Source organism: Limulus polyphemus, unplaced genomic scaffold (assembly GCF_000517525.1).
Source record: "Limulus polyphemus unplaced genomic scaffold, Limulus_polyphemus-2.1.2 Scaffold1699, whole genome shotgun sequence".
Taxonomy (NCBI): domain Eukaryota; kingdom Metazoa; phylum Arthropoda; class Merostomata; order Xiphosura; family Limulidae; genus Limulus; species Limulus polyphemus.
The window spans coordinates 165,001-190,259 of NW_013667309.1; the positions used below are offsets into that span (position 1 = coordinate 165,001).

The 25,259-nt window shown below is 33.4% G+C and overlaps 1 protein-coding gene across 1 annotated transcript in view; it reads left to right on the top strand.

Annotated features, from left to right (window-relative positions):
- Nucleotides 1-25,259, top strand: part of LOC106464597 (transient-receptor-potential-like protein) — a gene marked incomplete in the record, with an annotated part of 53,990 nt that overhangs the window by 20,717 nt on the left and 8,014 nt on the right. Inside the window, 6 exon segments of the mRNA NM_001314091.1 lie at nt 2,176-2,309; nt 5,644-6,139; nt 12,096-12,291; nt 18,792-19,004; nt 20,592-20,639; nt 23,698-23,778. Coding sequence (NP_001301020.1) covers nt 2,176-2,309; nt 5,644-6,139; nt 12,096-12,291; nt 18,792-19,004; nt 20,592-20,639; nt 23,698-23,778 — 1,168 coding nt within the window.

Below are 25,259 nucleotides of genomic sequence, written 5' to 3' on the forward strand. Positions count from 1 at the left end.
GTCTTATTTGAGTAAAAGTTTTTTCTTCCCGATTTATAAAAAAAATCCTTACGTGATAGAAAAAATTAATATTATTTTCGAAATCTGCGTAGCTGAATTATAGAATATCCATTATTAAAACCAAACAACTTTTATGAAGTTTAAATTCGCAGGCCTGTGTTATTAGTTTTGCTAAGCAGTACTGATGAGCTATAATTTCTGCAAATCTAGACTGCTGCAACAGAAAAGTGCATGAACTAATAGCTTAAGCCGCTACATCATCCTTGATAATAGCTTAAGCCGCTACATCATCCTTGATAATAGCTTAAGCCGCTACATCATCCTTGATAATAGCTTAATCCGCTACATCATCCTTGATAATAGCTTAGGCCGCTACATCATCCTTGATAATAGCTTAAGCCGCTACATCATCCTTGATAATAGCTTAAGCCGCTACATCATCACTACATTTCACGTTTTAATGAGGAAATGAAATTTACAAATAAATAAACATAACAAGTTATTAGCATTTTTCTTTAGCGAATTTTTAGCAGTTAAATAGATTGAAAGGCAAGATAATCAGATATGATATATGTATAAAATAACCATTTCGATAACAGTGTTTCCCCTTCGATGCATAAAATAGTTTGGTGAAAAGCAAGCAAAAAAAAAACGAGCATAATTAGTAAATGTGAAGCTAATTCAAATTCATTAAAAGTTAAAGGTTGAAGTTCAAGAAGTCCAACTAATTAAATGATGGAGGTTTTAACCTTGTAATATTCATATTACTTGGATTAGAGAAAAAAATAAACCTCTTTAATGATAGTAACAGAAATATTGTAACTTTTAAAGGTTTTTTTTTTTACAACAAATACCTTACTGCAGTGGCGTCACTACAAAATATGAGGTCCTCCGCATAAAAATTAATTGGGCCACCTCATTTATTTCCCTATAATTGTAGTTACGATTCCGGCTGATTGATATTTTTAACTTAATAGAATAGTGCAACCACTCTTTAGTTCAAACAAATTAAATGTCTTTACCGTTGTCGGGCTCTTCGCCCCTCCATCAGTCCCCGCAATTGTGGGAGCATACTTACGCCATTGCTTATTGGATTTACAAATCAAAAATTATTCAACATCTCTGGTTTTCAACTATAAGGCATGCATACATATGTAACATCTTGTCCGTATATTATCGACATAAAAATATAAAATCCCTTTATTGTTAGTTTGTGTAATATTCCATCGCAATAAGACTGACTTTTTTATTTACTAGCCATGTAAAGGTTTCCAGTAGGAAGAACACGTAATAGAATTTCATTTGAACAACTTGCATGGTGCTATCGACAGGACCTTTCACTTAACACCAAAGTTTATGATGGACTTACAACATATAACCATTTATATCAGTGATTTATGAGATATCAAATCATTTATAACATTTCTGACCTGTCAATGAATGATAACAAAAGATGTGTGGATCAATAAGCATGATTGCACATTATAATACGAGCAAAAATATTGTTTGTAAGTCTAAATAGTCCAAAAGAATTTATCTTATAATCATAAGTTCAACAATAGCCCATACAATCCTATGGTTTAGTGACTAATATTATACTTAAAGTGTCGTGACATACGCCATACACGTTTTTTTTTTCTTTCAGGTTTGTGTTTCATTTTTAGGTCTTTTTTTTCAAGATAATATAAAAAATGTAAATACTTGAGTGATAAAAACTGTTTAGTTATCTGTATTATAAAGCGCAAGGAAATTGGATTCTTTGGTTACTTTTTTTTTCGTTTACGTCAGCATTTCCCAAAGTATTGGGCGCAGCCTCCAGGGGTGGGGTGGGGTGGGGGCGCAAAGGATCTCTTGGGGAGGCGCGAGCGATTTCATATAGTCAATAGTGCTATAATGCAAAATTAAGCGTTGTAATATATCTGTATTAATAAAAATATTAAGTAACTACTACAACACACATAATATTTTAATGTGTATCCTTGTATTATATCTCGTCAGTTATCTCGCTCTTTTGCTCATTTAACAAAGAGGGAGCGCGCAAGAAACCATATTTATTAAGAGGGGAAGAGTTGTTGACAAAAGTTCGAGAAACGCTGGTTTATGTGGTAAATCATCTTGAAGAAATGGTCACGTTTGCTTGTGTATCGAGTCTAACGAACGTCTTTTCTTTTCCAGTGCCTCGTTTGGATTTTTTCTTTTACTGCTGGTTTTAGCTTCCACACGTCTGGAGGGGTCAGAGCGGTCAAAGCAGAATATTCGTGGACCTCCTCCCTCCTTGATCGAGTGGTTGGTTTTCTTTTGGGTCACAGGTAAGGTGACGGGTCTTTTACATTTTATGATATTAACTTATTATTAAATATAAATATTGATATAAAAATTTTCAACCTTAGTATAAATTTTGCTTGTTCACCACCAGATAATTTTTCTCGCCGATCACAGCCCTCTCTGTAAAATTGGACTGGGGGATCCGAAAGTTTCGTGTTCGAGTGCGACCAAAACACTTCACACTTTTAGCTGTTGGTGCGTTAGACTAGAAGTCAATTCCGCTCTACGGTTAAGAGTAACCGCTTCAGACGGTTATTGCTGACGACCAATTGCCTTCCCTCTGGTCTGTAGTTCAAAATTAAGGACGACTTTGCCTGAACTATAAGTATCTTTGAATGGTTGAGAAACACTGGTCTAAAATATTTCATAGTCGTAGTCACTTAATATCGTTCAACTTCCAAGGCCATCACTTGTATAATCTCTTTGTGTATAAAAAACCGGAACACTTGGGTGAAACCTGGAATATTTTCACATTGGTATAAATACCCATACGATGACAATTATCTTTACACAATTAACGATACATCCTGATGTGTGTTTCTGAGGTGGCCAAACATTGCTAGCGAGTAGTTTCAACTATATCATAGTTGTTATTGGATTTCACTCAACAAAGAACCACTTAATGTTTCGAACACATTTGGAGGTTTGCAGGCTGTTTAAGAACTTGATTTATAATTTCTTTTCTTTTTTTTCGAAAATGGCTGTTAGCATCTTCATAACATCCTAAACAATATAATGAATCTGTTTCTACTTTCTAAAATTATATTACTTTATCGCTTAGTTAACATAATAATATTGGTATTTCTTGGTATTTTCAACCTGACCCCTCATTGGCTCAGCGGTAAGTCAGCAGGCTTACGACACTAAAATTTGGTTTCGATACCCGTGGTGACTAGAACACAGATGGCCCATTGTGTAGCATTGCGCTTAACAACAATCAAAACCAAACCAAATTTTCAATTTGAACGCCATTTTATGCAAACATAGATTCAATTGTCAGGTCAAAGACTACTTGGTTTTAGGTTACAGCCGTCCATAATTTTGAATTACTGACAATTAGAAGGGTAGCCAGTCAGCAGCAACCGCCGATTCCCCACAAAAATTACTGGAAACAAGTAAATTTGGCTGAGAGTTCAAACAGTTTAAATTTACAGTTGGTCTGGGGATATCTTACTGGTTAGAATGTTCGAGTGTAAATCCGTGGGTCCATTGTTCGCGTCCCGTTGCTACAAAATCGCACTTCGCTCTTTAGGGGCCATGAGTGCGTTATAAGAGTGGTAATTGAATCTAATTATTCGATTACAGTAGCCCGAAAGTAGGTGATGAATACTGTACCTTCCTTCAGGTCTATCAGTTCAAGATTAGGGACGACTAATGCAGATAACTCTTGTGTAGCTTTGCACGAATATCCGAAATAGTTTGGAGTCTAATACACCATTCATTTTACTTTTATTATTTTGAGTACTTACATTTGCATATTGCGAGTTTATAGTAACACCTTCGTAAAACATGGAAGTTATCAACTTAACTTCAAAACATCTTAGAGAATTTAATGATGCATTTTAACATGAAGTAAAAATTAATCAGATTTTTACTAAAGTCGTAAATGAATCATGTTATTATAGATGAAATGGGCTGAGAATTTTACCAACTTTTTATTTACATGTATAATTATAACAGTAAATACAGCGTTGCATTAACAGTATTATTCTAGATTATTAAGACACTTTTTTCTGGATATTGTTATTAAGAGGAAACAGTTTTAAAGTTTGACATTAAATAAGTAAACAAATATGTTCTATATGAGAGAAATCCACATTGGACCATCATTGTATGTGATAGTGAGATTTTCAATAACCTTGGATTATTTGTTATTTTGAAATTTCTTACAAAGTTTTCCAACGAGTTTAACTTACCAATTAATATCAGCATGTTTTTCTTTGTTTTTGTTATTGTAACTCAGGCAGTAAGTTACATTGCGAATGCTTTCAATGGTTCTAAAACCTGTAACTTCTACAAAACTCAAAATAGTGAATTTAAAAAACAGTTTATTCTCTCCTTCACGATGCGAAATAGACTGGATAACATTTAATGATGTTAAATTATACATTCACTTGTTTACTAAATTGTGAAAACACAAAATATGTACATATAAATAATCAAAGCACCACCAGGTTTGAAATATCGTATATTTTTATTATATTATGATTTCAGTAAGTTGGTAGCACTTTCACGGCTTTAACACTGCTCTTCCGCCAATGTCTCACTCTCTTTATGGTGCTAGACGTACAGGAGGCTATTAAAGTCTTACATCAGCTTGGAAACGTAGTAATAGCTGATCCATTACAACTTAACACTAAAGATAAGGTTTATACTCTGCATATTTTGTGAATAATATTTTCAAATTATCCAGAGTTAGTCAAGAACAACGCCTTCCTCTTATTTGATATTGGCATATATATATATATATATATATAATATAAGTTAATCAGTAGTTCTAATACTGTAAGTTATATTAATTGTATATAAGCGATCAAATCAGCACTATAAAACAATGATAAAATTAATAAAAATCAAAGCTATACGTTCAGTATGAGACTAAAACAAATCGAAAACTTGTCCATTGCCAATCATCGTCGTTACTATTAACTCATAACAGAAACACATTGTTCTTGACTAACTCGGGATAATTTGACAATATTATTCACGATGTTTTTTTCTACTCAACGCTGTTAACAACGAACAATTCGTCGATCTAAATGTTTGAACGAGCGGGAATTCTTACCAAAAACATGTTGTGGCTTATGATACTATACACTTGACAACAGTGTTAGTCTTATAAGTCATAGAATATGCGCAGTAAAAACATTAACGGGGAGTTCTTAAAATTAATGGCATCTTATCAGACCAGGTTAGCTTACCCACAGTTCAGCCGCTAAAAAAAAATATAAATTTTTAACCAAGTGTTTCATATCGCAGCTCAACTCTAGAATCTTCTGTTCTGCTAACCGCTTGGCATGACCGACCCGCAAATAAAATGGCTTTATTGCTTTAATATTCAGGTCCAATTTCACTTTCAAGCCATTGTTTAATTCACAGTTTTTACAGTATTTCCTGTTTATTCACTCAAAAACTCAGCTATGGATATAATGATATATGTTTGTTTATTTTTTTCTTTTAAAAAGCAACATTTACGTCGACGTAGTGTTCCAGATAATTTTTTCAGATTTTGTTATGAACACAACCTTTATGGTCAGTTTCTATAGTAAAGAAGAACGTTGATGAACCTGTAATTATCAGTTTCTGTTTACACTCTAGGGATGGTTTGGGCGGAGTGCAAACAACTGTGGGAGGAAGGAATCAAGGCCTATGTCCGACAGTGGTGGAACTGGTTAGACTTTATCATGCTATCTCTCTTCCTTACCGCTTTCTCCCTCAGGGCAATGTCCTTCTTCCTGATCCAAAGCGAACAGTATGGACCTCGAATACTGGAACGTGCTCGCTGGCCCAACAATGATCCCACTCTCATTGCTGAAGGCGTGTTTGCCATGGCTAACGTTTTTAGCTTCGCAAGGATTATCTACCTGTTCCAGACTAACCCTCATCTCGGACCTCTACAAATCTCTCTAGGATGTATGATCATTGACATCGCCAAGTTTCTTTTCATCTTCTTTTTAGTACTGACGTCTTTCGCCTGTGGTCTGAATCAGCTCTACTGGTACTATGATACTGACAGCGAAATTTGTGACACTAAAGTGATCGGTGGTGAGAACGTCACTGTTAATTGTCAGCGCAATACAGATGCCTTCATAACGTAAGTTCAAATTTCTAACTTTCTCAACGAAGTAATCTAGCATATTTTGCCAATAAAGTTATAAAAAAAAGGCCTTAACTCTCCAGATATTAATAAAAAAAATTATTTCAGCCAAGGTTTTACCACTGTTGCTTCATCAGGGCTAGTAGTACAAGAACTCTATGACTTGATTGAAGTTAATCGATTTTCGGCCTGTACAAATACACATACTTCGGAGTGAACTCGTTTTTTTTTTTTTCTCGTTATTAGCCATTACTGATTAGAAGTTGTTGTAGGATTTAGCTAAACTTAGGTAAAGCTACGAATATTATGAAACAAGCTCTTATAAATGAAAATGGCGTATAGAAGTTTGTCAAATTCTTAAAAATAATACTGTCCAATGATTAAAAGAGAAAAGTCGGTTACTGAAACAACCAGACTCGAGAGATTTATTTCTTACTGGTGATTCGGTTTTTGTTTTACCTATGTTAAATAATGTTCCTCATCTACAAAGCTAGAATTATATGCACTTTAATATCACGCATTGCCTAGCTAATGGAAAATGTAGTTATTCTAATATATTCTAAGCATATTGTATTTGATCATAGTATTGAAATAGCTTTATAATTATTAATTATTTATGTTCATCATAAAAATGATAACTTTTTACGGCAATATTTAAAATGAGTATTAGATAATTTATATGATGTATTTATTCATTGCCTATATTAGTATTTGTTTTCTTTTACATAACAACTTAAATCTCTGATCCTTTTAGTAACTTTCTGCACCTACTGACTCTTTCAGTAACTATCTTCACCCACTGACTCTTTCAGTAACTATCTTCACCCACTGACTCTTTCAGTAACTATCTACATCTACTGACTCTTTCAGTAACTATCTACATCTACTGACTCTTTCAGTAACTATCTACACCCTCTGACTCTTTCAGTAACTATCTTCACCCACTGACTCTTTCAGTAACTATCTACATCTACTGACTCTTTCAGTAACTATCTACATCTACTGACTCTTTCAGTAACTATCTGCACCTACTGACTCTTTCAGTAACTATCTGTACCTACTAACTATTTCAATAACTATCTACATCTACTGACTCTTTAGTAACTATCTACATCTACCGACTCTTTCAGTAACTATCTGCACCTACTGACTCTTTCAGTAACTATCTGCACTCACTAACTCTTTCAGTAACTATCTGTACCTACTGACTCTTTCAGTAACTATCTGTACCTACTGACTCTTTCAATAACTATCTGTACCTACTGACTCTTTCAATAACTATCACTGCGGCTAGAATCTCGTCTCTGTCGGTATTTCTAGTCTATATCAATCACGATTTCTACCTTTTCAGGATGTATCAGTTTTCTTCTGCAGTGTTCAGTGTTTCAGATTTTACTGTTACTTCTTTTTTTCAGCACTTTATGTTTAAAACTAAACCTGTACTTTCTTTTCTTTTCTGATATCTCGGTCATTCTCTTTCTCTTACTCTACGTTAATTATCATTTTAAAAAATTTCCGTCATTGGGCCATAATGTAAGAACTTGTTTGGATTTACTTTCAATTTTTTCTATCTTCGTTACTTTTAATAGCCGCGTTTCTTTCTGCTGTGTTTCTTGCACGCGCTTTCTTTTCTCCCTTCTCTGTTTATGCTAACTTTCTATATTCTTTTTTACCTGTCTTCCTTTCTTTATTAGCTTTTATTATCTCCTTCGCTTTCTCTTAGACTACCTGAACACTGATTGTGATTATTCTACAAGATAACTTTGGAAGTTCATCTTCTAAGCTCTATCATGTTCTATTCCTTCTTTGTTACTTTGTTTTCTCATTCTAGTTCAAATGTTTTGAAATTTAAGTTAAAAAAATGCTGCTATGTATTTTCTTTTCGAAAAAGTACTTCTTCGCTGGAACTAACTGGACAACATGGATGGTAATATATAACCAACCTTTGGGTTTTCAAAGTATAATAACTCGTAGCAGAATAGAAGGTACTGTGGGTTTTTGTTGAATAATGAACAAAACTGTACATTTGATTATAGTGGTGAATTAATTGGCAACAAGTAAAGGATTTAATTTTTACAATATTCCTTTGTCATTTTGCAGTATTCTGATATCCATCTCCAGTGACTCAGCGTTAAGTGTGAGGGCTTATAGTACCAAAATTTGGGTTTGATCCCTGTGGTGGGCACAGTGCAGGTAGTCCACTGTACATTTTTGCATTTAAACCAACAAACGTATTTTCTGGAATCTTTTAGGTTTTTTGTTCTTCAACAGGCCAAACCTTTGTTTTTCACTCAGTCTCTGCTGTCTTTTTTTTTAATTCTCTTTAATTTAATTTTCTGTTATTCCTTTTTGTCTTTAAAGCCCAAGTTTATCTCTCACTTGTTTTGTTTTTCTTCTATGATAATACTTGGTGATCTCTACAAACTCTTTTTCTGTTATTCGTTTTTCAGCCTCAAATCATAAAGCCCTCTAGAGGGTAAGATATAGACAATATTCAGTTATTTATTTTTACCAGTGTTATTTCTCATCTCACTGGTTTTAACCTTTATAAAGAGTGATTACACGCGAGAGTGCATTACAAATCTCACCTGATTAAATCTGTCTTTCATACAGTTAAATGCGCAGTTAAGAGCCTCGATGAAAATTTCGTTGCAATATACCAGGGCTGGTCCAAAAATTCAGATGAACAACCTAGCTCATAAATTACTAGACCCTTCGATAATATTATGCGGGTGAGCATGCATCTTGAGAATGTTTGGCTACTCTTAACAATAAAATATGAAACTTTATTTTCGTTAGATCAAAAACGCATGACTCTTCAAACACAGATACAGACGTGTGCTCAGTGATTCTAGAAATATATAACACTGAATGAGGATAAGTAATATTGGGGCAACGGGGGAAAAATGAAGTGCTGTGCTCAGTGATTCTAGAAATATATAACACTGAATGAGGATAAGTAATATTGGGGCAACGGGGGGAAAATGAAGTGCTGTGTTTAGTGGTTCTAGAAACATATAACACTGAATGAGGATATGTAATACTGGGGCACAGGGGGAAAAATGAAGTGTTGTGTTTAATGGTTCTAGAAATATATAACACTGAATGAGGATAAGTAATACTGGGGCAACGGTCAAAAAATGAAGTGCCGTGTTTAGTGGTTCTAGAAATATATAATACTGAATGAGGATAAGTAATACTGGGGCACAGGGGAAAAAATGAAGTGTTGTGTTTAGTGGTTCTAGAAATATATAACACTGAATGAGGATAAGTAATACTGGGGCAACGGTCAAAAAATGAAGTGCTGTGTTTAGTGGTTCTAGAAATATATAATACTGAATGAGGATAAGTAATACTGGGGCACAGGGGGAAAAATGAAGTGTTGTGTTTAGCGGTTCTAGAAATATATAATACTGAATGAGGATAAGTAATACTGGGGCACAGGGGGAAAAATGAAGTGTTGTATTTAGTGGTTCTAGAAATATATAATACTGAATGAGGATAAGTAATATTGGGGCAAAGGGAAAAAATGAAGTGCTGTGTTTAGTGGCTCTAGAAATATATAACACTGAATGAGGATAAGTAATAGTGTGGCAACGGGGAAAAATGAAGTGTTGTGTTTAGTGTTCTACATCAACAATTCTGTCTCCAGGCTGCCAGCCCACAAAGTTTTTGTCAAATGGTTTCGAAATTCGATAAGAAACTTTTCCTCGTGCCACTAAGTTACAAGCATGTTGGTTGGTTGTGGAAAATGTGTGCTGAGTTTCAATTATCCGTCAAAGAAAACATATGAATTGAGATTACTGTATTTATTACCGCAAGTCTGTTTACACAAAGGGCTGTTTGCGATGTGTCCGCCGTGCAGATTGAACTCTAAATTTTATTGTTATAAGCCTTGAAGCTTACCGCTGAGTCACCGAGGGAGGATTATCATATGAAATATTGGTACTAGTATTTTCAACCTGACAGCATCTACGTGATGCATGGACGAAGCGATCACGTCAGAGACCGCAAGTTCAGGTATAGCTGTCCTTTCATTTACAACTGTCGAACAGAAGGTGTGAAACCAAGTCAGCAGCATCCGCCTCCTACACGGCTGCTCTTAGCGATTAGTAGAACTAACTGTCAGTTTGATAATGTGCTCACAGTAGAAACTGTGGAGAGTTCTCAGCGCTATATGGCTGGCTCGAACCTAGGAGCTTCGGATTCGCAGCCCAGCACGCTAACCACTCGGCTCTTTCAATAAACCTTGTAACTATTTCGATAAAAAAAACTCCTCGTCCCTTCAAAATATTACACACTTCGATCAAGTATTATGAGTAGATGGCACCTACCGATATCCAAGCGAGTTCAAAAGAAATTGCGATTTAAAACTACCACCACTCGACTGTGAGATCTCAAAATAAGATAAGTGTTGAGATAACTGTTCTTTACGCCACTATGCTAAAATAAGATAAGTGTTGAAATAACTGTTCTTTACGCCACTATGCTAAAATAAGATAAGTGTTGAGGTAAATGTTTTTATGTCACTATGTTACTTGGCCCGTCAACAGACTGTAATAAAAGATAGGTTTACCTTACGTTTTAAGTACCAGGAATGAGAGTTGTGTCACCGAGTTCATATCAACGAGACTTCTCATGTATAACTGATTAATTTTGAGATAAATATACTAGTATATCCATCTTTATACACTGATACCATCTGGTGACGTATTGAGAGTTTGTGATTAAGTTGAAAGGAAGAAAATGTAATATTGGCTCGAAAATAATTTAAGATATACCTTAACTAATGAAGTTGTCATTTATTTTAGGGATAACTGCTTCTTGTAATGTTTAAGGGCTACAAATCTTTAGTTTTAGTGTGAAACGGATATAGGTCTAGTGATACCTTAATTATATTATAGAAAGTTAATATTTACAAGTGAAAAGATATTGATTATCAAATTAAGCTTTCAATCATCTCTCTTAACTCGTGACCAACCGTTCATAGTCTCACGGAGATTAAACAAATTATAAATAGTGAAATGTGGTTGAATTTATTATTACGAAAAAAATTCAGTCGACAGTAGTAGTTATACATAAATTACTATTTGTTTCTCACAAAAATGGTATGATTTATCACTAGGTAACTGTTTGTTTGTTCTTCAGTTTATCATTGACATCACGTTTATGAGATATTTCGAATATATTAATTAGAAAAGTAAATATATTATGTCATTACTTCAGCAGTAAATTATTTATTTTAAGATTAGCTAAGTTATTGTTTAAGTTAAACATTGTTCATTTAAACTACAATTTTTGTCATAATTCTGTCGTTCTATTTTGTTTTTTAACCCTAAACCATTTTCAGAACTGGTTAAGTTCCTCTGTTCACCATTAAGACTAGATAGTACTAGCTCTTGGAGATTAAAAAAAATCAATATTGTATGAAATTTGTAAATTATATGTCGCTTATAAAGTGTTTAATGCGTGGATATTAATTTCGTAATATCACGGCTTTGTTTGAGCAACCTTTACACAAAATCGCTTTCACACAAAAGTAACACATTTCATGAGTTTCACTGAATTAAACAAAAAACAAAGATTTTGTCAATTAGAATATTTTATTATTGGAAATTGGATTTCTCTGGAAGCATCAAATACCCATTTCCACCGGAGAAAGAAATGGTTTCATCTTGAAGAAATGTGATTTGAACATTTTTTTTAAATGTAAGATGTACGATTTCGTTATGTGATGAAATGGTATTTATGCACTTATGACAACTAAATTTCTAGGTTCACTCCTAGTTCTTTATGTAGTTATAATTATTAAGTGCTAAGGTTATTTGTAAAGTTCGACATCGAAAGACAGCGTAGGTGTTGTAGTCATTACTTACTTGTTTAATACTTTATTATGTAACTGTGTCCATTCCATTTCACAACCAACCTTACTTGTTATCTTTATCCATCACAGCATAGACTCCAGCTACACAACGTTGTTGTGGTCTTTATTTGGTGTAATTCCTATCAAGGACCTGAAAGCCAGAGAGGATCAAGCCTTTACCAAGTGGGTGGGACAAGCTCTCTTGGGAGCTTATATGATCATGGCTATGACGGTTATGATTAACATGCTGATTGCAATGATGAGTCGCTCCTTTCAAGATATAGAGGTAAAGACGTCTAGTGTGCCTGTTGTGATCACTGTTGGAAGTCATACAGAACAGTAGTTGGATGTTCAGATTCATTGTTTAACACGTTCAGTACTTTCTATCAGACACAGTTTGTAAAGTTCAGTCTCATTAACCAGGCATGCGCATTTGAAGCTGCGATAATTCTGCTTTTATCTTGAGCACTGTTTTGCGCCCAACAGTTATTTTGATTTTTTTACAACTTCCAAAACTGATCGCATCAAGTGGTAAACTCACTCTTATTCGTTTCCAGGGCAGGGACTTGAACAAGACAGCTTTGGAAAAGTAAAAATGTTAATTGATGGGGATAACTTATTAACAAAGTTCTGTTGTTTCTCCCCTCGCTGCTCAGGACCGGGAACACGTTCGGCACTCTCTTCTGGTCACTTTTCGGCGTTACTTACCCGGCCAGCACCGAGCTCATCGAGGACCACGCGCAAGTCGAGATGGTGGGGCAAGGGTTGTTCATGGCCTATCACGTCACTGCCATCATTCTCCTTATAAACATGTTAATAGCCATGATGACCAAGTCCTTCCAGGTGATTGAGGTACGATCCCCGGGTCATTGACCCTGTTATTCCTTTTGTTCGCCATAGCTTCTCCTCGTGGTCACTGGTCTAGCTACGCAACCTACTTCTTTAGAGTTCGCAAAATTGGCGTCACTTATTGTCTCTTAATCAACAACTATGCACATTTTATTGTCTATCTAAGTAAAATTGGCGTCACTTATTGTCTCTTAATCAACAACTATGCACATTTTATTGTCTATCTAAATAAAATTTTCAGAAATTATTATAGATTGTAAACACCTAGACCTCATGAACATTAACAAAAAATCTGTTTATGCTTGACTTCTCCGTAACTGAAAAAGCAGGTATTGAGCGACAAAAATCACGCACACCACCATGATTTCTCCAATTCGTGCCCTAACCGCTCAAAAGTTGCACCGTTAATATCACAACACGCAACAGCAGGATTACTTCCATATAATTATGCAAGGCTAGTTACATCCCAACCAATTATAGTAACAAAAGAAAAAACAGTTGGTGTAACTGAAACATAACTTGAGAGCAAGGACGAGACTTAGAAGTATCATGGTGGTACGCGACTTTTGATTCACTCGATATAATGAACCTTGTTTATTTATGAAGTTTAGGACAGGCAATATTTGTTTTAGCTGTTACATCACATAACTAGAGGGCACTCAGTAAAGCGCATACCGCCGCCACGCAGCGTTGATCATATTCGGCTCTCAAAAAATACGAAAATGTGTCCGTATGTCCGTCGTTATCAACGGACACCAACCGTTTTTGGCAGGATAATGAGGAATAATATTCTACATAAGTCCACCAAGTTTCATCAAAATCCGATCATTTTTGACTGAATTATAGAGTAAAAATAATGTGAAAAAGCGGTCCCCAGATAGAGATTTTTTTTCGTGACCTTGCTGTGGTCTTCACCCTTCAAAAACTAATCACTTCTAAGTTTGTTCATATTCCAAACGTATATGAACTTTCGTCCAAATCCATTCAGCCGTTTCAAGAAATCTTGCTGACAAATACACAGGGATGAAAACATTACCTCCTTCCTCCTTCGTAATTATATATAACTTACAAAATCTGAAAATAAATCACTTACATTAAGTTTTAAAAAACAATTTTTGGAACCCAACCAAAAATCATATAATTTGTGGTTTTCTTATCAACATACTGAAAATGAAATTAATAAATTACTTTACTTTTATATTTAAAAATATGCAAATCAATGATTTAACGACAGAAGGTCTTGACTTTAGAATTTAAAAAACTATTAGCCTGTAATTTTTTTGTATTTTTTTCTGATATTCGCTCTAAACTATTTAAGGGTTATCTACACTGGATGTCCCTAATTTTGAATTGATAGAGTAGAGGGAAGACAGCTAGTCAATTCTTGGGCTACTCTTGTGAGACCAAATAGTGGGATCTCCGGTGAGTCAGCGGTAACTTTAAGGACTTACAATTCTAAAATACGGGGGTTCGATTTCCACCTATTGACAGAGTGTACATAGATCATTGCGTTGCTTTTCACTAAAAAAGACAACAACAATGAATAGTGAACTTTCTCCGTCACCATTATAACGAACCTATGACCTCAAAGAACAGAGCGCGATATTTTTTATTGTGCTAACGGGACGCGAATATTGGACCTGCAAACCAACAGTACTCACGCTCGTCTCACTTATAATTGAAAACCAACAACTTTTTCAGTATGAAAAATGTTGGTGACAGTGCTTAATGCTTCAGTATAATTCAAAATTATAGAATTATGTTTGAAAAATATTATTATTGTAGAATCTAAAGACAATGTTTCTTATGAATGGTTTGAACAAATATTATTATCACTGAACTTTATTAATTAGTAAATATATATTGTATTTGAATAATTAAAGGAAGAAGAAAAAACTCTAACCCAAAAGATTTACAGAGTAAATGAATCACTGAGAACTTTAGCGATAAAGTAAGTATTACTGGCAAAGACATCGTTAAAACCAATCAAACTCGATTACTTTCAAACCAATGAAATCACAGTACACAGTGACCACATTTTGAATTCTAACAATCAGTCTATTTCCCATTAACAACAAGTACCAAATTATCTGCACTGGCTTTCGTTCAGAAGTTTAATCACAATTATTTTCGGCTCACCCTTTTTTTTTTTTTTTTTGGTAGAAGGTCTTTTGGTAAGTAAGTAATGTCTGTTGTATTTCATTTATATATATATATTATTTAAGTAAGCTAAAAAATTTCTAAACAGATTACATCAAATGGAAAGATAGCGTGAGTTTTACACAGCATATAAACCTCAGATAAAATATAACCAGGGTTACAAAGAAATATCCAACACCAGGTTAAAAATAAAACTGCAATTATAAACAAATATCCAACACCAGGTTAAAAATAATAGCAAAAAGTTGAGCTTAGTAAGTAGTACCTTAACATCTTGATATTTATGTCCAATCATCATATTGAGGGCTGGAATACCAACTTCAAGAACTGTTTTGCTGTCTCCGCCAATGATGTATAGTACTTTATTATCTTTCTTATTATTTATTCTTATTGTGAGCAACCACCTTCCTATTTTTGGCTGGTGGTAAAAATGTAAGATGTTGTGGACTTGGGCACCCACATCTGCTCCTTTTCTCTTTGTTAAGCATGTGAGACCGGCGAAATTGGGGTTAACCGGACAGACAATGTACCCCCCCCCCCAAACGCAGTTTGGGTTTTACTTCCGTCAGTACCTCTAAAAACCAGGGCACATTACATAATGACCCATCCTACTATTTCTGCCCCTGTGTTGTATATTTGTTTTGTGGAGGCGTTTTTATTTGTTCGGTTTTTTTTCTTTTATTTATTTATTTACATATTTATTTGATTTTTTTCCCTTCTCTACAAAATTAACTCTAATTATATTTATATATAGTTTGAATGCACAAAACTTTCTCTATGCTTGTATCAAAAATGTCCAGTGAGTTTTATAATAAATTATGTCTTTGGATTAGCAGTAACTAGAAAGGACTAACACGAAATTGCATATAACTTTAATGCTTGATATTTGTTCCGTTAGTTTTGTTTTCGTAATGCTACATTTTAACGTTTCCAGCAATCTTCGTTGAGTCGTTCAAGAAAGTCAGTAGGCAGGAAGAAGGGTGATGATTTGCCAGCCTTGGAATTTTAAATCTTTTGTTACCAAACACTTTAGTCTACGGGTATTTAGCTGTGAGACTTCTTCACCGAGAAATTGAATAACTCATTTAGTTGATGGAATTCGTTCCTTATGAAAATGTCAAGCTCGCTTACATTTCCCAATTTGAAAGATTCTAATGAATAAATTCAGTAGACATAGAACAACTAACATAAACTTATAGCTTTCAAGATGTACCTTTTATTCTACAAAAAAAATCTATATTTTCCCTCCTAAAACAGCTCTTCTTTAGTATACGATATATTCGATATATGAATAAGTGTTATAAAAATATTTAGCCATTCCCTTTGAACAAGTAGTTTCCTGAATGCTTTAAAGCAACAACTTTCTTATCTTAGCTTGTTAAATACGTCTTTTTATGTTCTTCCAATCTCTGCGATTCAAGTATCTCCCGAAAACGTTCACATAAACTTACGGTAAAAAGTGATTCCTACAACGTGCATAAGAAAGAATAGAATAATCTAGAGAAATATTTAGATATGTGAAGGAAGACAATATTAAAAATATGAAGTTTTCTTTTCATAGTAAACTGTAAATATGCAGATACTTTTTCACGTGAAATTTTGATTATTATTACCTTGTAAAAATTCTCGCTTGCTTTTTTCGAATCTTGTTATGAACATATATCTATTAGTTTTTCCTTAAATCTCTAGAACCTAGTTTTTCCAGCTGTTTCAGATATTATCAACGTCTTGGGAATCTTTAGGTCTAATTTCAACCGCGAAATCAGCAAACTTGTAAATCTTTAATTACTGGACATTTGGCGGAAATGGTGGTTGTCCGATTCTTTTAGTGAGATAACTGTTCATTTGTGATACATCTTAAAGTTATTCTTTCATATTGGACATTTTTCAGTATTTTTATTATTTATCTTGGAAGTTCTGAAACTTGCAAAAACATTGGTTGTAGTGAGAAAGTTTAATTTGACAGACATTTTCATTATTTCCGAAATGACCAGAGAAGCCTGGAGTTTTTCACAGCCAGTATTTTTGTACGTTAAATTAGGGAATTGCTCAGTACTTTCATACATTTTTACTTTATTTGATGTAAATTGTATTGTTTTAGAAATTGTGAATTTGGCTATAATACTTGATTTGTGGACCTTCACTTAGGAACGTCCCTGATTGGTCAGCGGTAAGTTTACGGACTTACAACGCTAAAATCCGAGACTCGTTTTCCCACGATAGAGAGTGCAAACAGCCCATTGTGCAACGATGCACAAAGAAAACAACAACAATCTTAGAAACAGTTAATGTGACAAATGTCTTCGTTATTTGAAACTACTACCGGCTGGTAATCTTCACAGCTAGAAGTAGTGAAATGTTAATTTTAGATTGGATATTTAATACGTTAGTAACTTTTAATTTGTTAATTTCACAGATATCTATGCTTTGAAATGTTCAATAACTTAGATGAATGAGAATCTTCACACAATTGGTCTCACGAGCTCTCTATTTGGCGGGGGGGGGGGTTGATAACGAGTGCTTACCAAACGGTTAGCTCGATCTGCAGTGAAAAGAACAAGTGTTTCCTGTCCTGAGCATGTTTTTTAAAGCACGTGAAACATAACTTCTTTCAGGTATATATTTTAGCTATTATAACACCGGCAGGCTCATACTTGAGTAAATGAAAATATTTGTACACGTCTTGTATAACAGTATATTGCTATTAAACAAGTTTTGTCTTCTTCAAGTTTTTATTTATATTTAATTTAAATTATTCAATAGCTTACACTCGCGAAATGTACGTTATTTATTCGAAGTAACTTTGTGATTGAGTGCAAAGAAAAGATCGAATGTAATGCCTATCTATCACTGTTTCTTTATCAATTTACTTTTCTTGAATCTATGCTTTACAATATACAAATCGTTATTCATTCGTGTTAAGTCTGGGAGGTAAAAGATATGCATTATTTAGTATATGTTAAGCCTATTATACGAAAGACTCGTTACCGTGATAAGAGAATTATTGATGTAATGATGCTTACAGAAAGAGCTTACGAAGAATAATTTATTGTAGGCACCTCTGTTAGGGGGGGGGAGAAATTGGTGGAACAAAATGGGGTATGTAAAGATGTAAATCTACTGTAAAAATGTAAATATACTGTAAAAATGTAAATCTACTCCAAGTAGTCTTATTTTACTTTCCTTATTTATACCATAGCTATAAAGCTGGTTGTAGTTATTGGAGAAAATGTTGCAATATACCTCCCACATTTTCAAATCGTTGAGTGAACACTGTTAAGGTGATATTGATAGATTTAAACCTAAAAACGTTAACTTTGAATTATAGTCTACGCAATATTTAGCTGTCTTTTGATTATTCCAAATGGTGTTGGATTTGTTCATTTTAAACTTTAACACATCGAGATTTGGGTGGGAGTCTCCTCCTAAGCTCTAGAGGGAGTACTCCTTTGTTAAACACAACGAACAATGAAAATACTGTTAGTATTTTTTGTCAAAATTCAACAAGAATATAACCATATGGAAGTTTGTTTTTTTGTCGAATAACTTATTTCGCTAGTCAGTATTGTTTTTACACGTACCTTATCGTCTAAATACATGTGTTAGTCACACAGAAAATGAAATCATTTTTTCATATTACTGGGATATTTACTTTTAACGAAGAAAATTACGAATAAACAAATATTTTGTATGAGTTATATACATTTATTGTGTAAACGAATGTAAAAAAAAAAATAAACATCACTGAAAAACATATTTGTTATTCCTGACCTTAAGGATCATGCAGACAGAGAGTGGAAGTTCGCACGTTCCAAGCTGTGGATGGGTTACTTCGACGAAGGATCCACTCTTCCACCTCCGTTCAATATCATAATCAGTCCAAAGTCTATCTTATACTTTATACGAGGACTTAAACATCTCTGTGTGACCATGTTCGGTAAGGCTTCCTTGAGGCGCCAGTCTACTCGTAATACTAAAGCAGGTATCAAGGTAAACATCTTCAACTTTTTTTCTTCTTTTTTTTTGAGTACTTTTTTCTGTGATGATTCCTTTCTAAGCCTTAAATAACGTTTTCAGCTATTGGTTTAATGTAGACTGCTTTTTTGTGAAACAAGTAATGTATGCCAAATATGGATTCCTTCAAAATGCAACATTTTGTCTCAAATAAGACTTGATTTACTTGAGCGTGAAAATACAACATGAGAAAAGCACTGTCCACGTTTACTTTTAGGAATTACTTGTGGAAGGCACACAGTTCAATGTGATATCTAAAGAGTTCTTCATTTAATTAAAAATAGTCAATTATTTTATCAATATGAAAAGTGTATTTGGGTATTATTGTTACTAAAAATTAATAATGTCTAATTAGTAAATAGTTTATAGTTAATTTAAATGAAGATATTCTCCCTGTAGTATTTGTATAGTACTTATAAGGGTTAGTTTTAGTTTTGTATTTTACAGTCATTTTATTACATCCAATATAATATATCAGGGGCATTACAGTCATGCTTATTTTATTACGTCCAATATAATATATCATGGGCATTACAGTCATACTTATTTTATTACGTCCAATATAATATATCATGGGCATTACAGTCATGCTTATTTTATTACGTCCAATATAATATATCATGGGCATTACAGTCATGCTTATTTTATTACGTCCAATATAATATATCATGGGCATTACAGTCATGCTTATTTTATTACGTCCAATATAACATATCATGAGCATTACAGTCATAGTTATTTTATTACGTCCAATATCATGGGCAGAAACAATATTTAGCGTTGAAGCTCTGATTAAATTAGAGTTCATTAAATCTAAATGTATCATTGTATCTAAATGTTTCAATTTCTTAATTTTTTTTTGTGATCGAAACAAAATCGCTGATTTAATAACTGAATATTTGTTGTAACATAGCTATTCCACTTGTCAGGTTACAGAAATTCAGTAATAATTTAAAACAATCAAATCAAGCCTTGTAATCCAGCCTAAGATTAGTTTACAAATAAACCTCTTTTTCAATTCTTATTGACACTTCATTCTCTTGTTTGGAGTTATCGTCCCTTAACAACACTAAGATTAGTTCTGTTTAGTTAGAATATCATATGAAAACCAAATCTACACAGCAAAACAGTTAGTGAATTCTCTGAAAATGTTAGTAACGTTTGTTTCCCGGTTACAAAACGGTGGGCGTTTCTGGTGATTAGATATAGGTGTATTTCTTCTAAAGAAAAATATCAATGAAAAGTGAATGGTTTTTAAGGTCTTAATTAGTTTATGTAGTTGATTGAAACACTTGTTTGTATTCTCGTTCTTTCAAAATGTATACGCTGTGTCTGTGGTTAGAAAATATAGCGTAACAAACAAGTCTACTAAATTTTCATACACACTTATCTAATCCAGTCCTTCCTTAGAAACCTACTTCACATTGTTCAGTTTATCTTGTATTTTTTTTCAACATCATCTATGATAACAATCCTGCTGATTCTCTGTAAAAAAGACAACCAATTAAATATTCATTTTTTGTATTTTTTATATTCTAAGTCACTTTGTTAATTATCTTTCAGCACGAACACCCAACAGTTGCCTACATCGGCGATCCTGACGAGAAGAAGGCAAGTTCTTTCATGATGTCGTACTAACTGTTCTATTTAACAGGATTCAAAACGTCACGTTTAAAGTAGGATTACTTCTATATTGAGATGTGTTTTTCATCTAACTAGAAAAGAAAGTTTCATTCACGAGTTTCTTCCCAGGTGACATTTTTACTGGGATTCCAAAATTTTTACTGGGGTTCCTTACAGGATTCCCAAATTTTTACGCGACATTTTTACTGGGATTTCAAAATTTTTATGTGACATTATTACTTGGGTCCCTTATAGGATTCCAAAATTTTTACGCAACTAAAGTAACCACCTGTTTTTGTCGACATTAGAAATAAATGTTAAATGTGCGATAAGATGTTATTTTTTTACACAACAAACTACAACCATACACAATAGAGAATCGTTATAAATTTTAATTCAATGAGAACTAAAAGAATAATTTGCTCTTTCAAATTTCACATACCGATCTCGAATTCGCTATGTAATATGTTAGACTCCCGTCATTTTGGCATTGCTTGCTTCTCACCTGAAGATTCTAGTTTCATAAATGTCAGAAAGTAAGAGTAATGATATCTTCTCACTGGCTCAACGCATATTTTCCAAGTTGACATTAGCAGCAGTTCTAAGCAATTCTGTGGTTCTGAACAATATTTGTTTACTAGGAGAGAAACTACGGTGTATTAAAAGAATTGTAAGGTTTCACTAACTCTCACCAGAAGCTGGGTAAAAGCAGAATTGTACCCGCAGACTCTTAAAAGGCATTATCTTTAAAAAGAAGAATATTTGAAAATAGAGATAAAATAATTAAGGCTAACAATAAGATACGCCTATCTAATTTAATTAACTAATCGAGTTTACCAATCATATTGCCAATCTGCCACACATTTTTTTACTTAGTCAAAAACATTGTCCGTTACTCTTGCAATTGACATCAAATACAATTCCAAAAATAAAAGTAATAAAAACATTTTGTAAATGCAAAATGTTGTTGGGATGGCAGTGCCAAAAAGAATGTAAACAAGAATATAGTGATGATACAACTATACATAGATCATTCCTACATGACTTTCAATATTAAACTTTAATGTTACACTGTAAAATGCACGAGCACAAAATGGATACGAGGTCGGTCAACTCGACCGACCTCGTAGCGAGAGCCTGTAGTAGTCTGTGATAATAAAAAAAGATTTCTTGACTCAATTTGATTTTTCTTGTACCTAAGTCTTAGGCTCTTAGTTACAGTACACTGATGCCTACCCTGACATGACCATGATATTATGATAAACAAGCTGCATACCAATAGTCAGAAATATATAACTTTCAACTGCAGTAATATTAAATTCAAGTATGCATTTTACAGTGTAGCATTAGATTTTAATATTGAAAGTAATGTAGGGATGATCTATGTATAGCTGTATCATCCCTATATTCATGTTTGCATTCTTTTTTGCACTGTTATTCCTACATCATTTTACATTTACAAAATGTTTTTATTACTTATTTTGTGATGTTTTTTCCCCTGACTGAAAGTTAGTGTATTCTATGAATGTGTATAATAAAATTTAATATTATGTGTATTGAGTTTTTAACTCTTTCACTTCATACATAATATAGGGAGTTGGCTCTATAAAGACACCGAACGTGTCGTGTACAAAGCATTGAGTAGTCGACATGTCACAGTCATCTAATGTTCGTCTATTATTGGCTGGTAATTCTTGTTTCACCCTGTACTTAAGATTTCTAAAGGAACGCCAAATTTCTGTAAGAAAGCTAACTTCAAAGAGTAATGATAACATTATTCACACTAGATTTTTTTAACTTCTATAATTTATTACGACTAAGCGTTGTCACTGTGCACTGCCAAGAAACGCACAGTGTGGATTTAGGTTTAAACTGACGTTAGTGAGTTGTAGAGTTATCTCGACTGAAACAACAAGAAGAAAAATGAACAATTTGATGGGTTGGTCATTTTGTGGTTTTGTATTTTAGCGATGGTTTTTCTCTTTTGCATAAGCAATTCTCAATCGATTGTTAGTTAAAACTATTACCACCAGGGATATTATAATTTAGAAAAACAATCTGGCGAAATAGCCTAGTTAATGGTAGATATCAAATGTTTTTCACTGTAAAAACATTTTGGTTTAGTTAAAAGGTATGCAGATATAACGTAATAACTGGATATAGTTTTTAAGTACCTCAAAGGTATAAATTATCGATACTGAAACTTCTCTGCATTTACAAAGTATTTTTCTCCATCTTGTATCTTTTATAATTTAGTTCCTGGCTTGTTTACTGTGTCTTGTAATTGTATCTGGAAACAATTATTCACCCAGAAACTGAAAAGAATTTTGTTGTATTCTAAAATCTGAAAGTCGTACGACCTGTTTCGGATTGATTCATTTTTCTAAACTTCCAGAAAGTGTTTTCGCATAGAGGTATTACGGTACACGTAAAAGTTAATTCCTCACAATGTTTCGAGCGAAAGTTCTCTATCTGGTGAAAATAGCCAACCAAAACATCATAGAAGCAGTTTAAATTACTTTTGATTAGATACATTTGAAATAGAGAGAATTTGTCAAAAATGCAATGTTTAATAAACCATTTGTTTGCATTATTTTAATAATTCGCCCTTTGAAACACCATCATACCATTTAGATTTTTTTATGTTTCGAAAACGAATAAAATATTTTGAAACTAATTTTAATAGTCCTTTTTACATCTTAATGGATGCATTTCGATTTAGATCAAAGGGAAATTGGTGTCTGCTGTTATAAAGAAAAGTATCAGCTTAAACCTACGTTGTGGATATTTAGGATATTTTTTAAGGTTGTTATTAATGAGCAAAAGTAACGATGAAAAGCAAACATATTGTTTAATGTTTACTACTTCAGAAACTTGGACAGTATTGTACTGTACAACCTATGTACCGCAAAGACACTAAGCTTAAGAGCTCTAACCTTCAAAGTATTGTTCTTTCGATATATTTTTCTTGCAACAACAGTGTATGTTTATGACATGCTGACACTTTCCTTACTTTATCGCTACAACCTCGTACCGTTTTTAATAGTACTCCAAGGACTCACCAAGCCTAAACGGTTCTACTATGCAAGTAGTCCCGACTTCTAACGGAAGTAGCGTCAACTACCAGGTAAAAACACATCACTTAAAGCTCTAGTTCGCTCTTTAAACCTATTGAGCTTTTGAAATGCTTATGCTGTTGCAAAATAATCTTTAAGATTAACAGATCTCTTTTAGCTTATATCAGCTTATTTCACTTGCACCTATTTTAACTTATGTTGCAAAATATTTATGCTTATTTTCGCTTTACTTTATGCTCTTAAATTACTTACAATATTTTCGCTTTGCACTTTATTTTTCTTTGGCGCAGAAAAAATATATATATATTCATCTGCTTGCTTTAAGCTTCTTCCAAGTTTTCTTCTGAGAAACCTTAATAGGTTGTTGTTTTGCATTTAATTTGGCTTTATGTGGCACTTTGCGTTTTATAATGTCATATGTCGCTTTGAAACACTTAGTTTATTGTAATGTTCAATCGCCTTTGCCAAATTCAATTTAATATGTATATATAGATATATTTGACAGTTGAAAGACGATGCACCTTGTTGTGTGTCAAATGTTATTGTCGTATATTAAATTTCAGAATATTTTTAAGAACGGCATTTTTTGGTACAACTTAATATTACCGATTAAACGTGTGTATTTTACTCTCAACATTTATAATTGGAAATGAAACCAAAGGCCCTATATCATTAAGATGGCCCACTCTAAGTGCCATCTTGCGGCTGGTTTGATAGCACTTACCAAGCCACCTATCTAACCCCAAATTTTATGAAATCATTGGCAGTTGATAGCTCACAATTACGATTTTTTCTTCTTCTGTTTAATATGAGATAAAATCGATGGGTCAAATAATATAAATTTTGTTGACTGTTCACAATTCAATATGTATTAGATCAAACAAGTGGCCACATTTAATGGTAAATGTTTTAAGAAGTTTGTGAGTCGTAACATGAATTCCTGTGATATCATGACAATTAAACAAAATACGGGAAGATGTGTTATATTCAGGTGCGTGAAAGCTATTGCAGTAAACACATGAAAAACCACCTCAAGTATCATTACATAGTACACTGAATATTACTACTGAAGTTTGTAAACTAAGCATGCATATCAATATGTTTGTTAATCATTAAAATCATCATTAAAACTGAAAAATACAAACAAGTGTTTCAAAGAAGAAATTGTTGATATACAGGATCAACTACACAGTAAAGCATTTAACATTATACAAAGCTGATAATTCCCGTTTATAATACGCTTGACAAATGCTTTAACTTCAACATCTTACAATCCCGTTTCTTACCTTTTCAGAATTTAAAAAAATTGAATTATTTTAGGGCGTGGTGCAACCTGACTTTTGTGTAGAGAGTGGCTAAAGTGACAACGTATTTGAGACGTTTTTCTCCTCTACATTTAGCTAGTTTTTGTTTTTGTTTTTTTATACACTCCTCGCAAGCATGAAAAAGCAGTTATGCTTGGACACTGTTCTGGGTATAAAACAACAGAGAAGACCACTATGAAAGTTATATTCTCTGTATCTGTATATAA